Here is a 24,421-nt window from a genome sequence, read left to right as displayed (position 1 = left end):
TTCTATTTTATTCCATTGGTCTTTGTCTATTTTCCTTGTAGTGCCACACTGTCTTGATTACTGTAGCTTTTACAGTAAGTTGTGAATTAAATGAAATTGAAGAATAATTAAGAGAAATTAACACAAGACTAAAAGGGAGAGTCCAGTGGGAGGCATACCTTGAATGAAAAGGAACAGATTTTGGCACTAATAAAATAGAGAAGGCCTTGTAAAAGGTGCTGAATTACCCATCTGTTGGAAAAAGCAAGGCTTGAATGTCAGCTAAGGTGAAGCTTGTAGTTGTAAATGCAGAACAAGGATAATGGCAGATCTGTACTCTGAGTCCCTAAGTAGCATTGTGTCTTAGAATTTCCTTTTATCTTTTTTCCCCCCTGTGGCATTTAGGCGTAATCTTCTTTGACAGAAAGATAGTTGATGGTTTCTGGAGTTTAGCAGTTTTCCTGCTTGTGTGGTCTTTGATCTTTCCTAAGAGCTGGCACGCTACAGTCCCAGCATGGGATTCTGTCTTAGGCAGTTCTCCACTGATGTTTTAGAAAACAAGCTTTGTGTGATCATTTGGACTGGAACACTCTCTCTCTTTCTCTCTCTTTTTTTAAAATACAGTTTATTTTATTGAAGTATAGTTGACTTAACAAAGCTGTGTTAATTTCTGAAGTACACTAAAGTGATTCAGTTATACATACATATACAATCTTTTTCATACTCTTTTCCATTATGGTTTATCACAGGATATTGAATATAGTTTCCTGTGCTCTACAATAGGACATTGTTGTTTATCCATTCTCTCTATATAATTGTTTGCTTCTGCTAATCCCAAATTTTGAATTCATCCCATCACCACCACCTGCCCCCTTGGCACCCACAAATCTGATCTCTATGTCTGTAAGTCTCTGTTTTATAGGTAAGTTCATTAGTGTCATATTTTAGATTCCATGTATAAGTGATATCATATGGTATTTGTCTTTCTCTTTCTGACTTCACTTAGTGTGACAATCTCAACATCTATCCTTGTTGCTGCATATGGCATTATTTCATTCTTTTTATGGCTGAGTAATATCACTGTATGTATTGTACCACATCTTTACCCATGCATCTGTTGATGGACATTTAGGGTATTTCCCTGTCTTAGGTATTGTAAATAGTGCTGCTATGAGGATATGAGTGCATAAATCTTTTTTAAAAATTAATTTTTATTGGAGTATAGTCGCCTTACAATGTTGTGTTAATTTCTGTTGTATAGCAAAATAAACCAGCTCTTGCATGTATCTTTTGAATTATAGTTCTTCAAATATATGCCCAGGAGTGGAATTGCAGGATCATATGGCAACTCTATTTTTAGATTTTTAAGGAACCCCCACACTGTTCTCCATAGTGACTACACCTGTTTACACTCCCATCAACAATGTAGAAGAGTTCCTGTTTCTCTGCACCTTCTGCAGCATTTGTTGTTTGTAGACTTTTTAGTGAAGGCCATTCTGATACTTTATTTTAGTTCTGATTTACATTCCTCTCTAATAATTAGTGTGTTGAGCATCTTTTCATGTGCTTGTTGGCCATCTCATTGTCTTCTTCAGAGAAATCTCTCTTTAGAAAGTCTTCTGCCATTTTTTGATTGTGTTGTTTGTTTTTTGTTATTGAGTTGTGTGAACTCTTTGTATATTTTGGTAATTAAACCTTGTTGGTCATAAAATTGCTGTGTTTTCTCCCGTTCTGTAGGGTGTCTTTTTGTTTATGATTCCTTTTGCTGTACAAATGCTAATAAGTTTGATTGCATCCCATTTGTTTATTTTTTGCTTTTACTTCTATTGTCTTGGGAGACTGACCTAAGAAAACATTGGTATGATTCATGTCAGAGAATGTTTTGCCTATGTTCTCTTCTTGGAGTTTTATGGCATCATAACTTATATTTAAGTCTTTAAACTATTTTGAGCTTATTTTTGTGTAGAGTGAGGCAGTGTTCTAATGTCATTGATTTACATTCAGCTGTCCAACTTTGCCAACACCAGTTGCCAAAGAAACTCTTTTCTCCATTGTATATTCTTGTCTTCTTTGCCAAAGTTTAATTGCCTGTAGGTATGTGGTTTTATTTTCTGGGCTCTCTATTACACTTATCCACACATCTGTTTTTGTGGTAATACCACACCGTTTTGATGTAGCTTTGTAGTATTGTCTGAAGTCTGGGAGGGTTATGCCTCCTACATTGTTCTTTTTCTCAGGATTGCTTTGGCAATTCCATATAAATTTTAGGATTATTTGTTCTAGTTCTGTGGAAAAAGTCATGGGTAATTTGATAGGGATTCCATTAAACCTGCAGATTGCTTTAAGGTAGTATGGCCATATTGACAATGTTGATTCTTCCAATCCAAGAGCATAAGGTATCTTTCCATTTCTTTAAATCTTCAGTTTCCTTTGTAAGTGTTTTATACTTCTCTACCTATAAGCCTTTCCTCTCCTTGGTGAGGTTTACTCTTAAGTTTTGTTTTGTTTTTTAAAAATGTTTATTTATTTGGCTGCACTGGGTCTTAGTTTTGGCATATGAACTCTTAATTGCAGCATATGGGATCTAGTTCATTGACCAGGGATCAAACCTGGCCCCCCTGCATTGGGAGCATGGAGTCTTTAGCCACTGGACCACCAGGGAAGTACCTTAAGTATTTTTTTTTTTTGAATGTGATTTTAAAAGGGATTGTGTTTTTACTTTCCCTTTCTGATATTTCATTGTTAGTGAAAAGAAATGCAGCCAGTTTCTGTATGTTAATCTTCTATCCTGCTGCCTTGCTGAATTCATTTATCAGTTCTAGTGGTTTTTGTGTTGAGCCTTAAGGGTTTTTGATATATAGTATCATGTTATCTGCATATAATGACAGTTTTACCTCTTCTGTTCTAGTTTGGATAGCTTTTACTTGAACAGGAATTCTTTTGTTATCTGCTTATTTCCAGAAAAACAGTTACTTTTCACTGTTGTTTAAAACTTGTCCCAGATTTAGCCTATTAGCTCTTATTTTGGCATGAATGGAATGGAGGAGTTCCTATGATGGGTTTTAAATAAAGAATATAAATAATTTAAATCTTAGAAAGTTATCTGACATGAATTTGGGTGCCTGCCATAGGAATAATTTAGTTCCCTTGACCTCTTTGTCAGGAGGCTGTAAGAGATGTCTTCTTGACCCCGCCTCACCCCCACTGGCTGGGATGCTCTGGGATGCTCTGCGAGGAGACACTCTGCATCCCTGCAAACATGGCGCTCCGAGGGGTGCCTAAACTTGCGGGCTGCGGTCGGCACCCAACGCGCCCTGCTCACTGTGGCCCTGGGGACTTCGAGCAGGCGCTGTGCACTGGTCCTGCTCAGTTGTCGGGTCCAGAAATTCACAGAATAATAACACGAATGGGTAACAACAGAAAATGGTGTTGGAACAGTGGGAATCAGCAATTTTGCACAGGAAGCTTTGGGAGATGTTTACTGTAGTCTGCCTGAAGTTGGGACAAAATTGACAAACAAGAAGAGTTTGGTGCTTTGGAAAGTGTGAAAGCTGCTAGTGAACTCTGTTCTCCTCTATCAGGAGAAGTAACTGAAGTTAGTAAAGCTCTAGCAGAAAATCCAGGACTTGTCAACAAATCTTGTTACGAAGATAGATGGCTGATCAAGATGACATTCAGTAACCCTTCAGAACTAGGTGAACTAATGAGTGAAGAAGCATGTAAGAAATACATGAAATCTATTGAGGAGTGAAAATGGAACCCCTAAATAAACTGGTTTGGAACAAAACAAAAAGATGTTTTCTTGGAGTATGAGATTAGATTGGATGACTTTTAAGGACCCTTCTATCTCTCTGCATTCAAGTTTTGATTGGAAGTTTCAGCTTTTTTTCTCTAATGACTTAGACTTAAAAATCTAGTCCTAACTCTAATCTTGGCACATACTAATTTACTAAAGAAATGCTGGTTAAATAAATTAATTTGCAGGAATTCTTCATGGTGTCCTCTTTTTTTCTCTTGCAGTTAAAAGAGCCAAATTCCAGGGTTCACCAGGTAAGGCCAGCCTTTAATTCTTACATACTTCTCCCCTACTTGCTATGATTTAAAAACATTCTTTCAAAAAAACATAAATGTCATTTGATTCATTGTTAAATTAGTTAAACTCACTAAGTTCATTAAATTAATTAAAAAGTCAGTATGGAAAGATGTTGGTCAAGAGGGTGCAAAGTTATGCAAAATGAATAATTTCTGAAGATCTGATGTATAATAATGTGTCTATGTTTAACAAATATTATATACTTCAAATTGCTAAGAGGATGGATCTTAAATGTGCTCAACCCACACAAACAGAGGAAATGGTAATTATGAGGTGGTGAGGAATGTGGATATTCTTGATTATGGTGATTATTTCACTTTATATTCATATACAAAATCATCAGATTGTATACCTTAAATATATACAATTTTAAATTGCCAGTTATACCTCAAAAAGTTGAAGGAAAAAAAGCGATGCTTTTATAAAATATCAAAGAAATCTCTATCAATCTAGTGAAAAGTTAGTCTCCTTACCTATTGGCCAACTTAGTTCTACTTCTCAGAAGTAACTGTTTTGAGGTTTTTATACACCTTTTCAGAGTTTTTCTGTGTATGTGCATGTATACACTAATGAATCAGCTACACATCTTTGTGCAACCTGCTTTTTTTCCAACAATACATAAAAGTTTTTTCTTGTGTATGTGTGTGTATACATATGGTTCTTGCTTTCAAAATGTTGTACACAGAATGTTATATTTAAAGCAGATAACCAACAAGAAACTGCTGTTAAAAAAAAAAGTATACAGAATGTTGTTGTACCTTAGGTCCCTGATTGAATATTCAGGTCATTTCAGTTTTTTTTTGCCATAAGCAATACATCTTCTTAATGCATTTATTATTGCCTGCTTTTGAAAATGTATCTGTATGCTGGAGTCCAAAAGTAGAGAATTGCTGGGCCAAAGGTATGTATTTTAAACAAATTAAGTAGCTGCTGCCAAAGTGTGGCTCTGAAAGGTTTGCTAGCTTTTAATCAGGCCAAAAGTGTATGAGTGTTTATTTTCCCAAATCCTTACCAACATTAAATAGCATGAAATTTTTTAATCTTTGCTCATGTGAAGGTGAAAAGGGTATCTCCTTATTTTAATACATATTTTCTTAACTGAATATCAAGTTAGTTACAAAGACTTACTCTGGTTACTGCTGGGGCCAGAAAGAGAGTACTATGGATTATGGGGGAAAAGAACATACTGGGAACCCAAGAAAAATCTGAAAACCCAAACCTGGATGTAACAGGAGCTAAAACAGTTTCTGAGCTTACTGCTCTCTCCAGTGGCTGCAGATTAGGGCTTCTCTTTCTGAAAAGCTTTTTTGCTCTCCTTTGTCTTCCAGCAGGTTTTTTATGCTTACCTGTTTTGCACATACCCCGTAATAGCTACTCCGATGGAATTTATGTGCCTCTCCTTTGAGCTTCTTCACCAGTCATTTGTCACTATTTCTCTATTTTCTCTATTGAAAATCTTTTGCGAGGGAATCATATTGGTCTCAGCTTTTGGTTAGCTTATTAATTGACTGCCTGCTTTTGGGTGGCATCTCCTTTTGATCCAGCCAGCTGTGGTTGAATATGGGGAATGGAGTACAAAATCCTATGCTAGAAAACAGCTCATTGGTATACTGCATAGCTACTACCAAATATGGATGGGAATTCCCTCATGTGGGTGGGCTTGTATCCTCATATACCTTTGATATAACTGTAGTTATAATTATGGGTATAAAACTCCATAGTTTTTTATGATGCTTAAGAGAAAGATTTACCTTCTAATACAAGTACATGACAGTGCCCATTTTCTTACACCTCTAACACTGGTAGTTGCTTTAAGTGATCTTTGACAATTTGATGAGTCAAAAATGATAGTCTTTTTTTTTTCATGTTATAAAGTTACGATTAACTTCTTACACAGAAAAGTGAACTCTCAATTCAGTGTCTCTAATCATGGCTGATGCAAAGGAAACAAAATGTGCTGTATTAAGTCAGGTCAGATTTCTGAGTTTTGAGATCCAGGCCACCTACCTTTGTTTGGTACTCAATTTATACTCTCAGGTTAGAGAATTTCATTTTCTCGAATCTGTGATAATATTTCTTTTTATGTAAGTTGTGCTCTAGGCCAAGGTGAATAGATCGACTTTGAAATCCATTTCCTTTATGAGGGTTTTTCCTCCATGTTTGTCACTGTAAACAACTAGAGGTAACTGTTTGCTCTTCTGCCTTCTTTTAGTACTTTTTCTCTGTGGTACTTACTTCTTTATATATTAATTTGCATAACATCTTTTCTGTAAGATCAATTAGAGTATTATTTTTCAAACTGCAAGTGGCTATAAAGTCAACCTAGGTGGTTATGATTAATATTTTAATTAAATTAGAATAGAAAATACCAAGGTATCACATCTTACATTTCATAAAGCTTTCGTTTTTGTTTATATGTGTGTGCATGTGTGTCTGTTGGAAAAGGATAAAGTAGAGTCCTTAAATTTGAAAAACACTATTATAGCTTATGCTTTTGAGAATAGTATGTGTTTTATAAGTTTTTCATACCTCTATGTTTAAAATGATACTATATTGTAGAATATATAATTTCAATTTTTCCTTACATGTAATACTATAATTTGGACATTACTTAATTCCAGGGACTTTGTGAGATTGGATAACCATCTGAGCACTAAGTATTATATCTTTGTTTTGCATTTTTCAAAGAAAAATTTAACACATATGTGACCCTGAAAGTGCAAAATGTGAAGAGTACAACTGTAGCAGTTCGTGGCGATCAACCTTCCTGGGAACAAGATTTTATGTTGTAAGTACTTTGCAGTAGCAGCATGCCTACAGTATTTGATAATATTTCCAAGGTAATCACATTGGATTAAACAAGTAGAGGCTGAAGATTTTGTGTATATATAAGATTTATAAAACATATTAAATATTAAAAAACACGTTTTAATAGCATGTTGAGTATTCTTTTTGAAAACAGAAGAGAGGAACAAGTGAGGTGTGTAGTAGGGACACACACCTACTACAGTAAAGTGATCTGCAGTTTTGTTCTCTCCCAGATTTATAATATATTTTCAGAGATGAATTACGAATTCGAGTAAACTCTCAGTTTATGTGGGTGAAAATATACCTAGTCAGATTTACCTACTAGTCAGAATTAGCTGTAGTATAACATACTTAGTATGATATTAAACCTAACTTAATGTTTTTTCAGTTCTCCAAAGGCTCCTTGAAGGAATGTGGTTATGCATGTGAGGACGGTGTTTGCGTTTCTAAGTTACCTGCTCTTTTAAAATGCTCTATTCAAACTGCTGTTTTTTTTAATTAAAAAAATTTTTTTTCAATTTATTTTTTAATTGGAGGAAAATTGCTTTACAATGTTTTGTTGGTTTCTGGCTGTCCAATAACACAAATCAGCCATAATTACACATATATCTCTTCCTTCTGGAGCCTCCCTGCTTAAGTCACCTGCTTTTGAAGATAAAGACATGTGCTTTTAATCCTTTTTGTTCTATGGAGTAAAATATTCTACCTTTATCTAATTAATAATAAAAATGAGTAAATGTTAGTTGAATTGCTTGCATATGACACAGAATTTAGTATATTATGATTGTGACTTTAAAAACTTGCTATTTCCCTTTTTCCTCTTAAATTTAAGCAATTTTTTTTTTCTGATCTAGGAAAGGAAAGTAAAATATAGGCTATCATTTCTGAAAGACTGAGCCAATCACTTAGCTTCTCTGAATGTCAATTTCCTTATCTGTAAAGGTCTACTCTCTCACAGGGTTATACTTATTTTTGGGGAAGGTAGATACAAGTTGGTCAAAAAGAAAATATATTAAAATTTCTGTGAAATTTGTGATTGAAGTGAAATTGTGAGTTTTATAGTGCATCTGAGACATATGATGACTCTTTTTATGGGGAAACATTCCAATCCTCTAGGCTTTTAATATGTTGCTGCTTATAGTACCACTTAGGAAACTTTATTATAATACTTAAAGGTTAAGATTATGAGGGTTTGGGCTAAGACAGTAACAGAAGGATAGATGGAAGATATTAAGGAGGTAGAACCAATACTTGTCTTGGATGATTGGATAAGTGGTGTGCTACTCAATAGGACAGGACATACTATATCAGTTACGAACAAGCTTATACTTGAAGTTCTTACAGGACAGGTAGGAAGAACATTACAAAAGATAGAAACTTGAACCTGGTACTCATGGAGGAAGCCTAGGTTGGAGAAATATTTTGGTTAGTTGAAGGCATATGCGTAGATGAGAAAGCTTAGGGAAAATGTGTAGGGTGAGAAAAGGGGCTGGGGTAGGGCCCGGAGACCACCAGTATTTAAAGAGAGGACAAAGGGGACTAAGAAGGAGTGAACAGAGAAGAGAAAGGAGAAATGAGATAGTGGTGCAAGAGCTAGTGGTGTCAGATTTCTCACTGGTTGCCTCTCTCTCAAGATTATAAACCTCATTTATTCCCTCTCTGTTGTACTGACATCAGAGTGAGATCATGTGTGTCTTTCTTCACTCATGCAAAGTCAGCTATAAACAGTTTTTTCAAGTCTCTTCCTTGTTTGCCATACCATAGTTCTGGCTGTGGTATATAAACCTAGCAATCCTTCATTCTTTTGACTTCCCTGTGGCTGTCATAATCACTAAAATTATAACTGTTCCCAGCATGAGAAATGTAACAATCATCTACAGTCTCTCATTAGCATTATTCTTGTTTATTTTCCAGTTTCCCATAGCACTTCCTCTTTCAGCCCTACTGTGATATGTGTGACTTTTCTTCTGTCTCCCACCTGGAGATACTGTGTGGATTTTCTCCCCTCTCCTTTACATGGGCTTTATTAGCCATATTACCCACCTTTCTGCTCCTGTTCCTTACTCCTCTATCCTGCTCTTCTGTCACTGGCAGCTCCATTGCTGGTCACTTGTCTCCCTTTCTCCTTTTCTTTTTTTTTCCCTGATACATTATGTGATAGTATCTAATGTTCGTTTTGGTGTTTCTCGTCTATCTTTAGTATTTATCTTATTTCCAGGAATAGACTGTTCATTCCTTAAGGGTAAGGAGGGCATCTTCACTTATTGTGAATTTTCTAGCCCAGGATCTTGTGTACATGTATGTACATATACTGTCAATTGAGTACTATAGAGAAAAGAAGCTTCCCCAGAGCACTGGGGATGAGGCAAAACAGAGCTCTCAGACTTCTCTTAGTTGAGCCATCTGAGCAGATGTAGATAAGAGGCTTCTTATAGAAGATATCTTCATTGTTTGGGCCTTATTCCCCAGAGTTCCCTGAAGAATAGATTTTCTTTTTTATCTGCTCCAAGTCAAGCTGTAAAGACCTCTGGCTTTTTTTTTTTTTTTTTTTTAGCTGTTGGCTTGAAATGGGGCTTCCCTGGTGGCTCAGATGGTAAAGAATCTGCCTGCGATACAGGAGACACAGGTTCTATCCCTGGATCAGGAAGATCCCCTGGAGAAGGGAATGGCTAACCACTCTAATATTCTTGCCTGAGAAATCCCATGGACAGGGGAGCCTCGTGGGCTACAGTCCATGGGATAGCAAAAATTCAGACACAACTGAGTGACTGACACCAACTTTTCACACACTTGAGATGCTATTTAGGACTTTCTCGGAGGATATTATATATATCCCTAAGTAAGTTTTCTTTTTTAAATTCAAAAGATTTGGGATTGTTAGATTTATTTTCCAAGGCTGATCAGCTAATTAGGCTGAATGAAATGGTGTGCAAAAGCTACCTTTCCCCATGGTGAATGCCCTAACATAGTAACTGGGTATAGTCACCTACTTTTTGGTTTTGAACAGCTCTCCAGATAGCTTGGAAGTTTCTCGAGAGAGGAACTGGGTCCTGTATTGTGTGTCTTTCCCAAAGTACCAAGGCATATGTATTGTATATGCTCAGGGAAATTATATTAAATGAAAAAATTGAACTCAGTTCTTTTCTATTCTGTTCTATTTACATAAAAAGGGCAAATTTTCTCTGCTTTACTTGTCTTCAATATGCTTGATATGAATTTTACAGCTATAATGCCACATCCCAAACTAGTGAATCTAAGAATATGTATCTTAATAGTACAATAGGGAAGCCAAGCTCTCTCTCAAGCACACACTCAAAACTTCACGTGATGATGGGGAGGGTGGTGGGAAGGGGGTTCAGGGTTGGGAACTCATGTACACCTGTGGTGGATTCATGTCAATGTATGGCAAAACCAATACAGTATCGTAAAGTAAAAAAATAAAAAGTTAAAAAAAAAAGAAAAACTTCACTTGATGAATAGCTGTTGTTTTTCTAAGAATTCCATTGTGCTTTTCCTGCTGGAATTGGCCTTTTCTCATCTTTCTTACATTTCCCCCGCAAATAAATCTGTGCTTCCATAGGAGCTTTCTAGAGAATGTTTTTTAGTGTTAACATAAGGGTTTGCTTGTTTCATCTTAAGTCCGTAATTATTTTTGAGTTAGCCTTTCCTAACTGATATTCTTCCATATATGACGCTTGCTTCTGCTTAGTTATCGTCTGGCTCTTTCTAGTTTCTTTTCAAATAGTTTTTCCTAGTTATTATTATAGGAAAATCATTGTGTTTATTGTTATCTTGTGATCATTTCATTTATAAGTAACAGTGCCTGCTTTAACTGATAATGACTACTGGGCTCTGCAGGGACTGACTAGTGTGAGCTAGCACACTCTAGCGTCCCTCACTTGCCTCACCCCATGTTCCCAACAGGATTAGATGTTCTCAGGGGCCCTTTTACTTTTTCTTCGACTCCCGTTCATATATCTGGTAAAGAAGCCTTGCTTTTTCCTCAAAGATTCCTGTCAGTTCAGTTCAGTTCAGTCACTTAGTCGTATCCGACTCTTTGCGACCCCGTGGACTGCAGCAAGCCAGGCCTCCCTGTCCATCACCAACTCCTGGAGTTTACTCAAATTCGTGTCCATTGAGTCGGTGATGCCATCCAACCTTCTCGTCTTCTGTCGTCCCCTTCTCCTCCCACCTTCAATCTTTCCCAGCATCAGGCTCTTTTCCAATGAGTCATTTTTTCATATCAGGTGGCCAAAGTATTGGGGTTTCAGCTTCAGCATCAGTTCTTCCATGAACATTCAGGACTGATTTCCTTTAGGAGGGACTGGTTGGATCTCCTTACAGCCCAAGGAACTCTCAAGAGTCTTTTCCAACATCACAGTTCAAAGGATCAATTCTTCAGCGCTCAGCTTCCTTTATAGTGCAACTCTCACATCCATACATGACTACTGGAAAAACCATAGCTTTGCCTAGACGGACCTTTTTTGGCAAAGTAATGTCTCTGCTTTTTAATATGCTGTCAAGGTTGGTCATAAATTTTCTATCAAGGAGTAAGCGTCTTTTAATTTCATGGCTGCAGTCGCCATCTGCAGTGATTTTGGAGCCCCCCAAAATAAAGTCTGTCACTGTTTCCATTGTTTCCCCACCTATTTGCCATGAAGTGATGGGACTAGATGCCGTGATCTTGTTTTCTGAATGTTGAGTTTTAAGCAAACTTTTCCACTCTCCTCTTTCACTTTCATCAAGAGGATCTTTAGTTCTTCTCTTTCAGCCTTAAGAATGGTGTCATCTGCATATCTGAGGTTATTGATATTTCCCCCAGCAATCTTGATTGCAGCTTATGCTTCCTCCAGCCCAGCATTTCTCATGATGTACTCTGCATATAAGTTAAATAACCAGGGTGACAATATACCACCTTGATGTACTCCTTTCCCTGTTTGGAAGCAGTCTGTTGTTCCATGTCCAGTTCTAACTGTTGCTTCCTGACCGTCATAGAAATTTCTCAAGAGGCAGGTCAGGTGGTCTGGTATTCCCATCTCTTTCAGAATTTTCCACAGTTTGTTGTGATCCACATAGTCAAAGGCTTTGGCACAGTCAATAAAGCAGAAGTAGATGTTTTTCTGGAACTCTCTTGCTTTTTCTATGATTCACTGGATGTTGGCAATTTGATTTCTGGTTCCTCTGCCTTTTCTAAATCCAGCTTGGACATCTGGAAGTTCACAGTTCACGTTTTGCTAAAGCCTGGCTTAGAGAATTTTGAGCATTACTTTACTAGTGTGAGATGAGTGCAATTGTGCAGTAGTTTGAGCATTCTTTGGCATTGCCTTTCTTTGGGATTGGAATGAAAACTGACCTTTTCCAGACCTGTGGCCACTGCTGAGTTTTCCAAATATGCTGGCATATTGAGTGTAGCACTTTCACAGCATCATCTTTCAGGATTTGAAATAGCTCAACTGGAATTCCTTCACCTCCACTAGCTTTGTTCGTAGTGATGCTTCCTAAGGCCCACTTGGCTTCACATTCCAGGATGTCTGGCTCTAGGTGAGTTATCACACCATCGTGATTATCTGGGTCGTGAAGATCTATTTTGTATTTTTTTGTTTTTCTGTGTATTCTTGACCCCACTTCTTAATATCTTCTGCTTCTGTTAGTTCCATACCATTTCTGTCCTTTATTGTGCCCATCTTTGCATGAAATGTTCTGTTGATATCTCTGATTTTCTTGAAGAGATCTCTGGTCTTTCCCATTCTATTGTTTTCCTCTATTTCTTTACACTGATCGCCGAGGAAGGCTTTTTTATCTCTCCTTAACTATTCTTTGGAACTCTGCATTCAAATGGGTATTTGCTTTTTGCTTCTCTTCTTTTCACAGCTATTTGTAAGGCCTCCTCAGACAGCCATTTTGCTTTTTTGCATTTCTTTTTCTTGGAGATGGTCTTTATCCCTGTCTCTTGTACAGTGTCACGAACCTCCATCTGTAGTTCATCACGCACTTTGTCTATCAGATCTAATCCCTTGAATCTGTTTCTCATTTCCACTGTATAATCGTAAGGGATTTGATTTAGGTCATACCTGAATGGTCTAGTGGTTTTCTCTACTTTCTTCATTTTAAGTCTGAGTTTGGCAATAAAAAGTTCATGATCTGAGCCACAGTCAGCTCCCAGTCTTGTTTTTGCTGACTGTATAGAGCTTCTCCATCTTTGGCTGCAAAGAATGTAATCAGTCTGATTTCAGTATTGACCATCTGGTGATGTCCATGTGTATTCTTCTCTTGTGTTGTTGGAAGAGGGTGTTTGCTATGACCAGTGCGTACTCTTGGCAAAGCTCTGTTAGCCTTTGCCCTGCTTCATTTTGTACTCCAAAGCCAAATTTGCCTGTTACTTCAGGTGTTTCTTGACTTCTTACTTTTGCATTCCAGTCCCCTATAATGAAAAGGACATCTTTTTTGGATGTTAATTCTAGAAGGTCTTGTAAGTCTTCATAGAACCATTCAATTTCAGCTTCTTCAGAATTATTGGGCAGGTCATAGACTTGGATTACTGTGATATTGAATGGTTTTCCTTGGAAACGAACAGAGATCATTCTGTTATTTTTAAGATTGCATCCAAGTACTGCATTTCAGACTCTTTTGTTGACTATGATGGCTACTCCATTTCTTCTAAGGGATTCTTGCCCACAGTAGTAGATATAATGGTCATGAGTTAAATTCACCCATTCCAGTCCATTTTAGTTTGCTGATTCCTAAAACATCGATGTTCATTCTTGACACTTTCTGTTTGACCACTTCCGATTTGCCTTGTTCATCGACTTAACATTCCAGGTTCCTATGCAGTATTGCTCTTCACAGCATCATCGGGCTTTGCTTCTGTCACCAGTCCCATCCACAACTGGGTGTTGTTTTTGTTTTCGATCCATCTCTTCATTCTTTCTGGAGTTATTTCTCTACTGATCTCCAGTAGCATATTGGGTACCTACCAACCTGGGGAGTTCATCTTTCAGTGTCCTATCTTTTTGCCTTTTCATACTGTTCATGGTGTTCTCAAGGCAATAATACTGAATGGTTTGCCATTCCCTTCTCCAGTGGACCACATTTTGTCCAGAGGTATAACTTGGGGGCAGTGCTAGTATTATAATAAAACATATGAAATTATTGCTTAAGTTCAGAGACTGTATGCAGATACTGCTGGCAGTAATGCTCTCATTCTTCTTGTGAAACTGTGTTAGTCTACCCATGATTGTAGCTCCAAGGGAGGAGGGACAGATTGACAGAGGAAACTTTCTGTGCATACCTACTTATGTGTCTAGGACCATAGAGGATGGTTGAAGCATCTGGGACATTTTGATTTTTTTCCTGATGACAGGATCCTGATGAGGTTTAGCAAAACAAGAATACTGAATGGTTTGCCATTCCCTTCTCCAGTGGACCACATTTTGTCCAGAGGTATAACTTGGGGGCCGTGCTAGTATTATAATAAAACATGAAATTATTGCTTAAGTTCAGAGACTATGCAGATATTGCTGGCAGTAATGCTCTCATTCTTCTTGTGAAACTGTTAGTCTACCCATGATTGTAGCTCCAAGGGAGGAGGGACAGATTGACAGAGGAAACTTTCTGTATGTATGTGTCTAGGAACATAGAGAATGGTTGAAGCATCTGGGACATTTTGATTTTTTCCTAATGACAGGATCCTGATGAGGTTTAGCAAAACAGATATCACTATTTCTTTTATATTACTTGGTTTCTAAAAAAAGGGCTTTCTTCTTTCCTTTAGTGAGATTAGTCGCCTGGACCTGGGTCTAAGTGTGGAAGTATGGAACAAAGGACTGATCTGGGACACCATGGTGGGAACTGTGTGGATTGCACTGAAGACGATTCGTCAGTCGGATGAGGTCAGTCAATGCACTGCCCCTTTGGAGGTATGGCTCTAGCCCTTGCTTCTCCTCACCCTAGCTCCATTCAGCTAATGTTTGTCCATATATTTCAGATTTTTCTGTCCCGTTTCTAACCAGGACATAATACCTGCTTATTCCTAACGTCACCCAGAGGTTCAGGAGATTTTATTTCAGTCTGGCCTTCCCTCTGCCCTGTGACTGAACTCAGGGATGCCAGAGTACCTTTTTAGCCTTGTCAGGTAGTTCGCCCCTCTGTGTACTCCGTGCATGGTGGTAGGGGTGTGTGTGGGATTGGCAGGGTGAAGGAGGGGAGTGCGAGGGAAGGGGAAAAGGAGAGAGAGAGAGAGTGTGTGTGTGTGAGAGAGAGAGAATGAGAGAGCGAGAGATTGGTCAATCTAGGAAAACTGTGGCTTCTGAATTTCTTCTAAGACACTGTTCTGCGAAGAGTCCCATCAAACTTTGTTAGCCAGCTCTTTGAGTCACCGATTCTAGGGACCTGATTTCAGTCTTCCTCCTTCTACTTATTGACCTAATAGAGTTTAAGGAACTACAGGTTTGGCAATTGGTATTCACACTTGACTTCATACAGTGTTTTCAACACTGAATTTCTACCGCATTTCACCAGATGAGAATGTAACTCAGCATCATTTCCTGTGTCACTGACTTTGAATATTTTCACTGTGGCCCCAATTCAGGTCAGCTTAACTAGTGATGTTACTAGCTCTTTAGCAATTAGAAGTAGTGGTACATTAAGTGACATAGTCATTAAGAATCATACAAATTAAATATTGATCCATGGGGATGCCTTGTTTTTGAGTTTAGTGCTCTGGAAATTCTATCCCTGGTGGGCTGGCAGAAGGCTGAGCACAGTGAAAACTGCCTTCCCACCAGAGAGGGTGGGACAGAAGCCACCCACAGCAGAGGCAGGTGGTGCGACTCTGGTGTGTTTGCCTCATTAGGATATGTGAGTGGCCCTCAGAAGCTCTCTGACAGGGAAAATGAGAGAAAAACACTTGGGCCTTTAACCAAGAGAGGGTCCTGAAAGAGTGAAGTTTAATCTTAGATCTCTATTTTCTAGGAGGGGCCTGGGGAATGGTCCACATTGGAGGCAGAGACATTAATGAAAGATGATGAAATCTGTGGAACTAAAAACCCAACTCCCCATAAAATTTTGCTTGATACAAGATTTGAGTTGCCTTTTGGTGAGTCCGATTTAAAAAACCATTTGATACTTTTTACATTTAAAGCTGTTTGAAGTTGTTTCTAGTTGTTTTATTACTGTGTCTTTTGTCAGCTGTTCTCCTTCAGGGCATTCTGTTTTCTGTTCTCTTCCCTGTAACACCGAGCTCGGGTATGTGCGAAGTAAAGTCTAGAATGTTGCTCATTAAAGAGTCCACACTAAAAGCATTCTTTTCAAGTCATCTAGTTTCTTATTAACTGTTTCTTATGATGACTTATGAAATACTTGTCAGAGAATATCAGTGACTTATTCTTTTGATAATATTTTCACATTTATTGTCTTGAAGTTAATATATACCCTATGATTTGTCAATTTAAATGTTAAAGTAGCACTAATAGAATAGTAATTTTAAAAAATCACATAAAAATACATATTCATTGTAAAAATTTAGATAGTATGGGAATGTATATGGATAAAAAGTTAAGTCTCTCTTCCTGCTTCCTTTGACCTCTTTTGCATTCCCCAGAAATAAACTGTTGACTTGCTTGTGTCTTGGTCTAGCCATAAGAAATTTCTTCTCTAGAAATTTAGTTTGACAAATTTCGGTCATACTTTATGTAGTATATATACTAGTGATAGTGATATATCACACTAGTGATAGTGTTGTATAAAGCATGTTATCTTGGACATCATTTCATGTTATACTTATCTATCTTGCTGATCTCAGTAGTTTCTTTATATCATAAATTAAGCAGTCCTTTTTCTTTTGTAGTCATTTATTGATTGACATGTAGGTGGTTTCCAGTTTTTTTTTAAATATATATGCTGCTATAATGAACAGCTTTATCTGTACCCATTTATGAGTCTAAGAGAAATTCCTTAAAGTAGCGTTTAAAGAATAGATAAAAAGATATGTTCATTGTTACTTTTCATAGTACTGCCAAGTTGCTTGTGTTAAACAAAAAAGGATTGTGCCAGTTTATATTCCTACCAACTATGTTTCAAGTGTCTTTTTTCTGCACATCTTTGCCAGCATTTTGTAACTTCCCAATTTTTAAACATTGGTATCTTGTTTAATTTAATTTTAACTTTTTTCAGTTTTAATTTTGACTGTTTACTGATATTCATGTATACTCTTGTTGTTGCAGATATCATCAGTCTGTTTTTATCTTGTACCTTCTGGTGATTTGAGCAAAAATGGCATGATTTTCCAATAAGCTCAGAAATAATAAACTCAGAACAACTATTACTTTACAAAAAACAGAAAGGAAGACTTTCTTGCATATCTGTAGGCCTAGTTTCAGGTGAAGAGAAAAACAGTTGGATTCTTGCTTATAGCTTAGTTGCTTGTATTCTTAGTGCTGTGTTCTTAGCTGTACCCAGTCTGGAATGGAGTTTGTCATGTTGAATTGGGAGCGGGGTGGGTGGGGAGGGATCTTGGTTCAAATACACCACTTAAAGTTGTAGTTGATTTTCTTGAATATCTCTTAGGACCATTTCTAGAGACTTTCAGTTCAGTTCAGTTGCTCAGTCGTGTCTGACTCTTTGTGACCCTATGGACTGCAGCATGCCAGGCCTCCCTGTCCTCCAACTTTTCCACTCTCCTCTTTAAGTTTCATCAAAAGGCTCTTTACTTCCTCTTCACTTTCTGCTATAAGGGTGGTATCATCTGCATATCTGAGGTTATTGATAATTCTCCCTACAGTTGATTGCAGCTTGTGCTTTATCCAGCTCCACATTTCGCATGATGTATTTTACATATAAGTTAAATAAGCAGTTGTACTCCTTTCCCAATTTGGAACCAGTCCATTATTCCATGTGCAGTTCTAACTGTTGCTTCTTGACCTACATACAGATTTCTCAGGAAGCAATTAAGGTATTCCCATCTCTTGAAGAATTTTCTGCAGCTTGTTGTGACACACAGTCAAAGGCTTTAGTGTAGTCAGTGAAGCAGGTGTGTTTCTGGAATTCTCTTGCTTTTTCTATGATTCACCAGATGTTCTCAATTTGATCTCTAGTTCCTCTGCCTGCTCTAAATCCAGCTTGAAGATGTGAAAGTTCTCAGGTCACGTACTGTGAAGCCTATCTTGGAGAATTTTGAGCATTACTTTACTAGTGTGTGAGATGAGTGCAATTGTGCAGTAGTTTGAGCATTCTTTGGCATTGCCTTTCTTTGGGATTGGAATGAAAACTGACCTTTTTGAGTCCTGTGGCCACTCTGTGTTTTCCAAATATGCTGGCATATTGAGTGTAGCACTTTCACAGCATCATCTTTTAGGATTTGAAATAGCTCAGCTGGAATTCCACCACCTCCAGTAGCTTTGTTTCTAATGATGCTACCTAAGGCCCACTTAACTTCACACTTCAGGATGTCTGTTCTAGGTGAGTGATCACACCATTGTGGTTATCTGGGTCATTAAGATGGTTTTTTTTTTATAGTTCTTCTGTGTATTCCTGACTTCCCTGGTGGCTCAGATGATAAAGTGTCTGCCTACAACGCGGGAGGCCCGGGTTCAATCCCTGGGTCAGGAAGATTCCCTGGAGAAGGAAATGGCAACCCACTCCAGTATTCTTGCCTGGAAAATCCCATGGACGGAAGAGCCTGGAAGGCTACAGTCCATGGGGTCGCAAAGAGTCGGACACGACTGAGCAACTTTCTTTCTTTCTGTGTATTCTTGCCACCTCTTTTTTCAGTTTTAATTTTGACTTTAAATGGTATTTTTAAAAAGTATGTTCAGTTTCTCTAGATCTGTGGAGCTCCTCACACTGTCATGGTAGAAATTGGTCAGTCCAGTTCTCATTGCATTTTAAGCAAGCATTCCTCTTTCAAAACTGCATCATTATATTGTGTCATAGGGAGAAATATACATTTCTTTCTAGATTTTATTTCATGAGAACACTTGGATAGTTTATTTTGGTATCTATAGTATTTGCTTGGCACATAATAGGTGCCCAATTAATTTTTTTGAATAAACATTAAGGTAGAATCTCAGATAAGTGTCTTTGTGAGTTGATGTAAATGTGCTAATACGGTTTTGTCTCTGTGATAACCATGTTTGGGATATAGTTTTTAAAAACTTAAAGGGTCCTTCTTAAGGAAGAGTTTGGCTTGTAGCATGCCATATTTCAGCAAAGGAATTTTCCTTTGGATAATTCAGAAACCTATGAAATATTCTATTAAATTTTATACCATCATCTTTTAAAAATGCTAACTTTTAGTTTTTAAAATCATATTGTAAGTGCAGAAAATACAGGTGTACAAAAAGACAAAGATTTCTTACAATCTCATTTACTAGATTTTTTTTACATATTGTGTTTTTTCAATATAGGTATACAGTTTTTCCTATAAAATGGCACTGTATATTATTTTGAGCTGTTTTATATACTAATTACATAATTATAATATTAATGTTATATAAAATGTGTTTCAGTGTATGAATGCACAATAATAGTAAAAATAGCATTTGTTGATCAGTAACTGTGTGCCTGTGGGTGTATCCTGCTGCTGCTGCTGCTGCTAAGTCACTTCAGTCGTGTCCGACTCTGTGCGACCCCAGAGACAGCAGCCCACCAGGCTCCGCTGTCCCTGGGATTCTCCAGGCAAGAACACTGGAGTGGGTTGCCATTTACTTCTCCAATGCATGAAAGTGAAAAGTGAAAGTGAAGTCACTGAGTTGTGTCCAACTCTCAGCGACCCCATGGACTGCAGCACACCAGGCTCCTCCATCCATGGGATTTTGCAGGCAAGAGTACTGGAGTGGGGTGCCATTAAGCATTTACATATGTTATCTCATTTAATCTTCACTTTAGTCCTCTGAGGTAGACCCAACTATTAGTTCCATTTCAGAGATGAGGAAACAGAGGCACAAAGTATTTAAATCTTTTGCCTGAGATCATTTGGGTAGTTAAGTGGTAAAGTTAATTTTGAGATGATTTGGCTCCAGAGCCTGGGCTTTTAATTTAAACTAATATATATTTAACCACTCCTCTTGTTGGGTACTTTGGTTGTTCTAAGTTTGTACTATTAAATAGTACTGCAATAACCATCCTTGTAGCTCTATATTTGTTCTTCTTAAAACTATTTTGAGCAGTGAGGCAGTAATACATGTACCATGGTGTAAAAACTACCCAGTAAAAATTAGGTCTCCCTCACAAATCAGTTACCTTTCTTCGTTATAGGCTACTACAGTTAATACTTGTGGATCTTTCCAGGCTCAGTCTTTGAATCTATAAGCATATATTTAAATCCCATCTCCTTTTGAAAACACAAATAGTACATATTCTAACACATCCGCTGTCCTTTGCTGTTTTCTACTTAGCAGTGTATGTATCGTGGTGAATTGTTTTACATCAGAACATACAGACCTGCAGCACAGCAGCCCTGCCTCCCCCTCACTTCCTTTTAACGCATGCAGAGTACACTATTTTATGGATGGGGAGTGCTGAACAAATTAGGTAGTAAATTACTTGAAGGTTTTATTGTAAGACTTTGAAATAGTGTCACCAGTTGCTGAAGAGTAAGTAGTTTGAGGGGAAGGAGGTGAAATTTTGCCTAGGAAGGACAAGGGCTGTATTTGATTCCTTCTTGTGGACTACTAGAAAGTGTACCTGTTTAAATGTCACCAAAGCTGACCTGATCCATATTTTGTCTCAGACTGGTTTCTCTTTTGTGCTGAATATATGGATATTTGATGTTTTTAAAAGATGTTTCATTTTTTGGAAGTTGTTATATTCAATCTTAAATATATAGAAAAAGGCTATGTGTATCATTTTTCTTTGCTCTTTTTTTTTTGTTGTGGTAGAATACACATAACATAAAATTAAGTACCTCAGCCATTTAAATTATACAGTTCAGCAGTGTGAATACATTCATAATGTTGGGCAGCTGTCACCACTATTCATATCCATAGCTCTTTTCATCTTGCAAAACTAAAGCTTTCTGCCCAGTAAACAATAACTCCCCATTCTCCTCTGCCCCTAGCCCCTGGCAACTGCCATTCTTTTTGTCTCTGATTTGACTACTCTAAGTACCTTGTATAAGTGGAATCAAAGAGCACTTGGCTTTTTTGTGTGTAACTGGTTTATTTCACTTAGCCTAGTATCCTCAAGGTTTACCTATGTTGTAGCATATATCACAATTTCCTTGCTTTTTAAGGCTGAATAGTATTTCCTAGTATGTGTATATCACATTTTGTTTATCTATTCATTCATTGATGGATACTTGGGTCGCTTCCACATTTTAACTATTGTGAATAATGTTGCTATGAACATTCGTATTTCTGCCAAAAAAACTGGGATTTTTAATAGCAACTATGTTGAATTTATAATTGCTCTGGGTCTTATTGACATCTGCATGATTTTAAGTCTTCTGATCCGATGGGAATAATGATATATTATTTCAGCTTTTGTGAAGATTCAAGATAATGTTCATGGCAAGAACATGTAAAATTAGTCCATCACTACCACCCTTCTAACTTAGATCATTTAATAAAGTATTATCTACCTATGATTAAATTATTAACCTGGTAATGTGGCTTCTTTTTTTCTGATAGATATCCCAGAAGAGGAAGCTAGATATTGGACCTACAAATTGGAGCAAATCAATGCCTTGGGACCTGACAATGAGGTAGGAATTGTTTTTACAATGTGAAAGTGGAAGTCACTCAGTCGTGTCTGACTCTTTGTGACCCCATGGACTCTACAGTCCACAGAATTCTCCAGGCCAGAATACCGGAGTGGGTAGCCCATCCCTTATCCAGTGGATCTTCCCGACCCAGCAATTGAACCAGGGTCTCCTGCGTTGCAGGCAGATTCTTTACCAGCTGAGCCACCAGGGAAACTTACAATGTGAAGAGTGTCTGTTTAGAACACTTCAAGGGAGTGACTCGGGAACATACTAAAGAATGAAAGAATTTAAACTGTATTAAAGAAAACAACGTAGCTAGAAGATTGCCTGTTATTGGAAAGATCTATCCATTTTTTCTTTTCTTCCCATTGTTCCCCAGAAGTGGCTGAATTGGCACTAGTCTGACTCTAGACTGTTGGGGAGCAAGCTTATACTAGGGAATCTGTCCTCTTGCGACACAGATGGGGAAGGCTTTTTTCCAGCTCATTCCCAGATTTTTGGATATGTATCCTTATTTACGTGCTGCTGTTTGGACTACCGCATTGCTTAGTTCCGCTGTCCTAACTTATTTCCAGAGATGAGTTTGGTGCACAGAATAGAACACAGTCAGCTCAGTCTGGGCCATTAGGAACGGGGAATGTTTTTGTTGGTGGTAGTAGAGGGAAAAGGTAAGTTTTTTACTTAGGACATGCTGGGCTGTTAGAGCATTTGTCTTATTAGACAGAGGTAGAATTTGGAGTTGTTGTTGTTTTTGAGTCTCTAAGTCAATTCCGACTCTGAGACCCCATGCACTGTAGTATGCCAGGCTTCCCTGTCCTTCACCAACTCCCAGAGCTTGCTCAAACTCATGTCCATTGAGTTGGTGATGCCATGCAACTATCTCATCCTCTGTTGCCCCTTCTCGTCCTGCCTTCAATCTTTCCCAGCATCAGGATCTTTTCCAATGAGTCAGTTCTTCACATCAGGTGGCCAAAGTATTGGCATTTTAGCTTCAGCACCAGTCCTTCCAGTGAATATTCAGGGTTGATTTCCTTTATTTTATTATTATTTTTTTGTATTTCTTGTTTAAAACTTAAATTTATTTATTTTAATTGGAGCTAATTACTTTACAATATTGTATTGGTTCTGCCACACATCAACATGAATCCACCACTAGCGTACACATGTTCCTCATCCTAAACCCCCCTCCCACCTCCCTCCCCATACCATCCCTCCGGGTCGTCCCAGTGCACCAGCCTCAAGCATCCTGTATCAAACCTGGACTGGCGATTCATTTCTTATATGATATTATACATGTTTCAATGCCATCCCCCCAAATCATCCCACCCTCTCCCTCTCCCACAGAGTCCAAAAGACTGTTCTATACATCTGTGTCTTTTGCTGTCTCGCATATCGTTACCATCTTTCTAAATTCCATATGTATGTGTTAGTATACTGTATTGGTGTTTTTCTTTCTGGCTTACTTCACTCTGTATATATACTCCCTGGTGGCTCAGACGGTAAAGCGTCTGTCTACAATGCAGGAGACCCGGGTTCGATCCCTGGGTTGGGAAGATCCCCTGGAGAAGGAAATGGCAATCCACTCCAGGACTATTGCCTGAAAAATCCCATGGACAGAGGAGCCTGGTAGGCTACAGCTCATGGGGTCGCAAAGAGTCGGACACGACTGAGCGGCTTCACTTCACTCACTCTGTATAATAGGCTCCAGTTTTATCCACCTCATTAGAACTGATTCAAATGTATTCTTTTTAATGGCTGAGTAATACTCCATTGTGTAAGCTTTCTTATTCATTTATCTGCTGATGGACATCTAGGTTGCTTCCATGTCCTGGCTATTACAAACAGTGCTGTGATGAACATTGGGGTACATGTGTCTCTTTCAATTCTGGTTTCTTTGGTGTGTATGCCCAGAAGTGGGATTGCTGGGTCATAAGGGAGTTCTATTTCCAGTGTTTTAAGGAATCTCCACACTGTTCTCCATAGTGGCTGCACTAGTTTGCATCCCCACCAACAGTGTAAGAGGGTTCCCTTTTCTCCACACCCTCTCCAGCATTTATTGCTTGTAGACTTTTAGATCACAGCCATTTTGACTGGCGTGAAATGGTACTTCATTGTGGTTTTGATTTGCATTTCTCTGATAATAAGTGATGTTGAGCATCTTTTCATGTGTTTGTTAGCGATCTGTATGTCTTCTTTGGAGAAATGTCTGTTTAGTTCTTTGGCCCATTTTTTGCTTGGGTCGTTTATTTTTCTGAAATTGAGCTGCAGGAGTTGCTTGTATATTTTTGAGATTAGTTGTTTGTCAGTTGCTTCATTTGCTATTATTTTCTCCCATTCTGAAGGCTGTCTTTTCACCTTGCTGTAGTTTCCTTTGTTGTGCAGAAGCTTTTAATTTTAATTAGATCCTATTTGCTTATTTTTGCTTCTATTTCTAGTATTCTGGGAGGTGGGTCATAGAGGATCCTGCTGTGATTTATGTCAGAGAGTGTTTTGCATATGTTCTCCTCTAAGAGTTTTATAGTTTCTGGTCTTAACATTTAGATCTTTAATCCATTTTGAGTTTATTTTTGTGTATGGTGTTAGAAAGTGTTCTAGTTTCATTCTTTTACAAGTGGTTGACCAGTTTTCCCAGCACCACTTGTTAAAGAGATTATCTTTTCTCCATTGTATATGATTTCCTTTAGAATTTGGAGTGCGAGGGTATATTTTTGTGGAAATGACTGGTAAGCAACCTCCTGACAGAATCTGAAGCTCAGGATTGGATGAAGTCAGGCATAGAGTTTGGATTTATTAACATATTTGTAGCAATTGAAGTCATAAGAATAGAAAAACAGACTCAGGTA

At 37.9% G+C, this 24,421-nt stretch overlaps 1 protein-coding gene and 1 pseudogene across 3 annotated transcripts in view; both read left to right on the top strand.

Annotated features, from left to right (window-relative positions):
• Positions 1–24,421, top strand: part of UNC13B (unc-13 homolog B) — a 227,442-nt gene that overhangs the window by 46,207 nt on the left and 156,814 nt on the right. For all 3 annotated transcript variants that reach the window (XM_069576256.1, XM_069576259.1, XM_069576257.1), the window contains exons 2-6: positions 4,000–4,029; positions 6,761–6,860; positions 14,652–14,769; positions 15,851–15,974; positions 21,505–21,578. In XM_069576256.1, coding sequence (XP_069432357.1) covers positions 4,000–4,029; positions 6,761–6,860; positions 14,652–14,769; positions 15,851–15,974; positions 21,505–21,578 — 446 coding nt within the window. The remainder of the gene's footprint in view (positions 1–3,999; positions 4,030–6,760; positions 6,861–14,651; positions 14,770–15,850; positions 15,975–21,504; positions 21,579–24,421) is intronic.
• LOC138433112 (glycine cleavage system H protein, mitochondrial-like) lies at positions 3,265–3,737 on the top strand (annotated as a pseudogene).

This window comes from Ovis canadensis, chromosome 2 (assembly GCF_042477335.2).
Source record: "Ovis canadensis isolate MfBH-ARS-UI-01 breed Bighorn chromosome 2, ARS-UI_OviCan_v2, whole genome shotgun sequence".
In the NCBI taxonomy this organism is placed as follows: Eukaryota; Metazoa; Chordata; class Mammalia; order Artiodactyla; family Bovidae; genus Ovis; species Ovis canadensis.
Note: the sequence above shows the minus strand (reverse complement) of the source record. Positions and strands in the feature narration are given on the sequence as shown.